This window comes from Daktulosphaira vitifoliae, unplaced genomic scaffold (genome assembly GCF_025091365.1).
Source record: "Daktulosphaira vitifoliae isolate Bord-2020 unplaced genomic scaffold, ASM2509136v1 Scaffold_5, whole genome shotgun sequence".
NCBI classification, from domain to species: Eukaryota; Metazoa; Arthropoda; class Insecta; order Hemiptera; family Phylloxeridae; genus Daktulosphaira; species Daktulosphaira vitifoliae.
The window spans coordinates 22,300,477-22,302,882 of NW_026099576.1; the positions used below are offsets into that span (position 1 = coordinate 22,300,477).

Here is a 2,406-nt window from a genome sequence, read left to right on the forward strand (position 1 = left end):
ATGCAAAACCTGACTGTTCCATTAATCCCAATGCAAGAAATCTACTATTTGTGTACTTAAGTTACAAAAATCGATCATTTTTCTTCTTGACATAGGAAAATTATTATTCGAAGTTCATAATTGGGATTTATTGAAATTTTAAGGATTGTCTTGTTAAATATCTATCGTATTAGTTTGATAAAAACAAGTCTTTATCCAGATGAAAATTAATTAAATTATTTTTATCTGAACCTAAACCTACTAAAATTAAAATCGTATTTATTTTAGCTAGTTTTGATTTTGTGTATCTATACTCAACTCTGGTAATAGACTAGAACTTAATAAGATTATAATAATTAAAATAAAAGTCCATTCTTAACTTCGTGGTATATAATATTTTGTATATAAGGCAAATTAGATGTGAATAATTCTTATAATATTTAAAACTGTCATTTTAATGTATTATTTATTATTTATATATATGTAATCTAAATGAAAAAATATTTTTATTTCATTAAGGTAAATTTATTATAAATGAATTGTTCACACTGTTAATAACAACTGAACATGCTACGACAATTTGTGACGTGTTTTATTTTACATTATATAGTACCCCATAAATTAATCAACCACTTAATTTTGCAATGAGAAAAAAATAACAAATTCTTAATTTAAACATTATTACTGACATAGGTATTTTAAAATAATAAGTGTATTTCTCATCCATTTCATATAAAATCAATTAACCAGAATGAATTATAACATCTTTATATTTATCTTGGCAGTGAACGTATCGAGTGAACACAAAAAGTATGATAAAGGGTATGCAATTAACTTTTTAAATTCATTTTTACAAAAAATCAAGTGGCAAATTTTATCAAAGACAAGTGTGTATGACCACTTAAGCAAGTCTTGGATTCACACGCATAAACTACTAATAAATAAACATAATTGTTGTAAAGGTTTGATCGTCGATAAAAATAATGTTAATCAAAAGTTAAGAGAAACAATGGTACTTATTAATCATGAGTACATAAGAAGTTTAGATTGGATCATTTATCACGTACAATTAATTGTTAGTGATTGTTTTCTGAAAAATTATCGTAAGACTTCAGAAGATTACCCGCATTGTATGAGTTTATTATTACCAAATATTGAGAATTCCATAAAACTCATATCACGTTTTATTAGTGCAATACATTTTCTAATGAATTTGTTAAATATTAAAACCAAACCATTTGCTTTAGATGAATTAATAAAATTTGTTGGATTGATAAGCAGAAAAATAAATGAAAATGACAATGCATATGTGAACCGAATTCATTATAAATTCTATGATGAGTACAAAGTGAGAAATTGTAATTTGATCAATATACTTCAAAATTATTGCATTGATCAAAGTTATAAAATTAGAAATTATGATGAGTATGATCTTAATAGGTATATAAAGGATAATCATTTATCTAAAACGTTTAAAATGTATGAATTTATAGAAGTTACCTTAAGAAATGGTATAGAAGATAAGGAAAAAAAATTTTATTTTAATCTGGGCTTTTTTTATGATGAAGTAAAACATGAAACTTCTTATGTTTATGAAAATAGAAAAAAAAAGTTTTTTATATTTAGCTGATAAATTGTTAAAGACACTTTTTTTCTAACAAACGATATGTGTGAATATTAAACAAAGTAATTCCATANTTTAACAAACGATATGTGTGAATGTTTTTGTTACATGTGATTAACATAATGTAAATAATATAAAATATTTCATTCTTCTTTTATAGTGTTGGGACAAAAAAAACCCTCGTCAAAAATAAAAAAAATTCAATGAAAATTTCAGGATTTTTTTGTATTATCTCTAGACAGGTCTGGTAAAAATTTCAGGTTTTACATCGAAAAACTTTATGGTGTTTGAGCGTTTCCAATAAATATTATAAATACTTATGATGTAAAAAAAAAATATTCTCATCTTCGCAAATAATTCTTCTAGAATAAAATTGCCGAACTCAATCGTTTAAAAAAAAACATAATTAAAAATTAGAAATTTTTAACTATATTTTGTTATATAATACTATTTAAGTAAAATTTTATAACCAGACCAAACAGATTTTGAAATTTTATAATCGTGTACAAACAACACTTGTCATACTAATACAATTCTTACGTGCCATTACTTCACGGTTTTATTTCTACTATAAAACTATTAAGGTTGAAACCTAACAGATGACGCCATCTAGGTAGTTGGTTTGATTTTGTAGCCAGAGGAGGGCTTTGGGGCCATGCCTTCCCATTGGCTATAATTTGTGTAGAANGTTACCCAGGCCCGTCGCAAGATATTTTCCGCCTTAAAGCGAAAATATCTAATGCCGCCCTTAAAGGGGGTGGTTGGGTAATACAATTGGGTAACAAGTGTTGGGAGGGTAATAC

At 25.6% G+C, this 2,406-nt stretch overlaps 1 protein-coding gene across 1 annotated transcript in view; it reads left to right on the plus strand.

Moving 5' to 3' along the window:
- Positions 1–274: 274 nt before the first annotated feature.
- Positions 275–2,406, plus strand: part of LOC126906824 (uncharacterized) — a 21,710-nt gene continuing 19,578 nt past the window's right edge. The window contains exon 1 of the mRNA XM_050687706.1: positions 275–1,479. Within this exon, the coding sequence (XP_050543663.1) occupies positions 731–1,479 (749 nt within the window). The 5' untranslated portion in view covers positions 275–730. The remainder of the gene's footprint in view (positions 1,480–2,406) is intronic.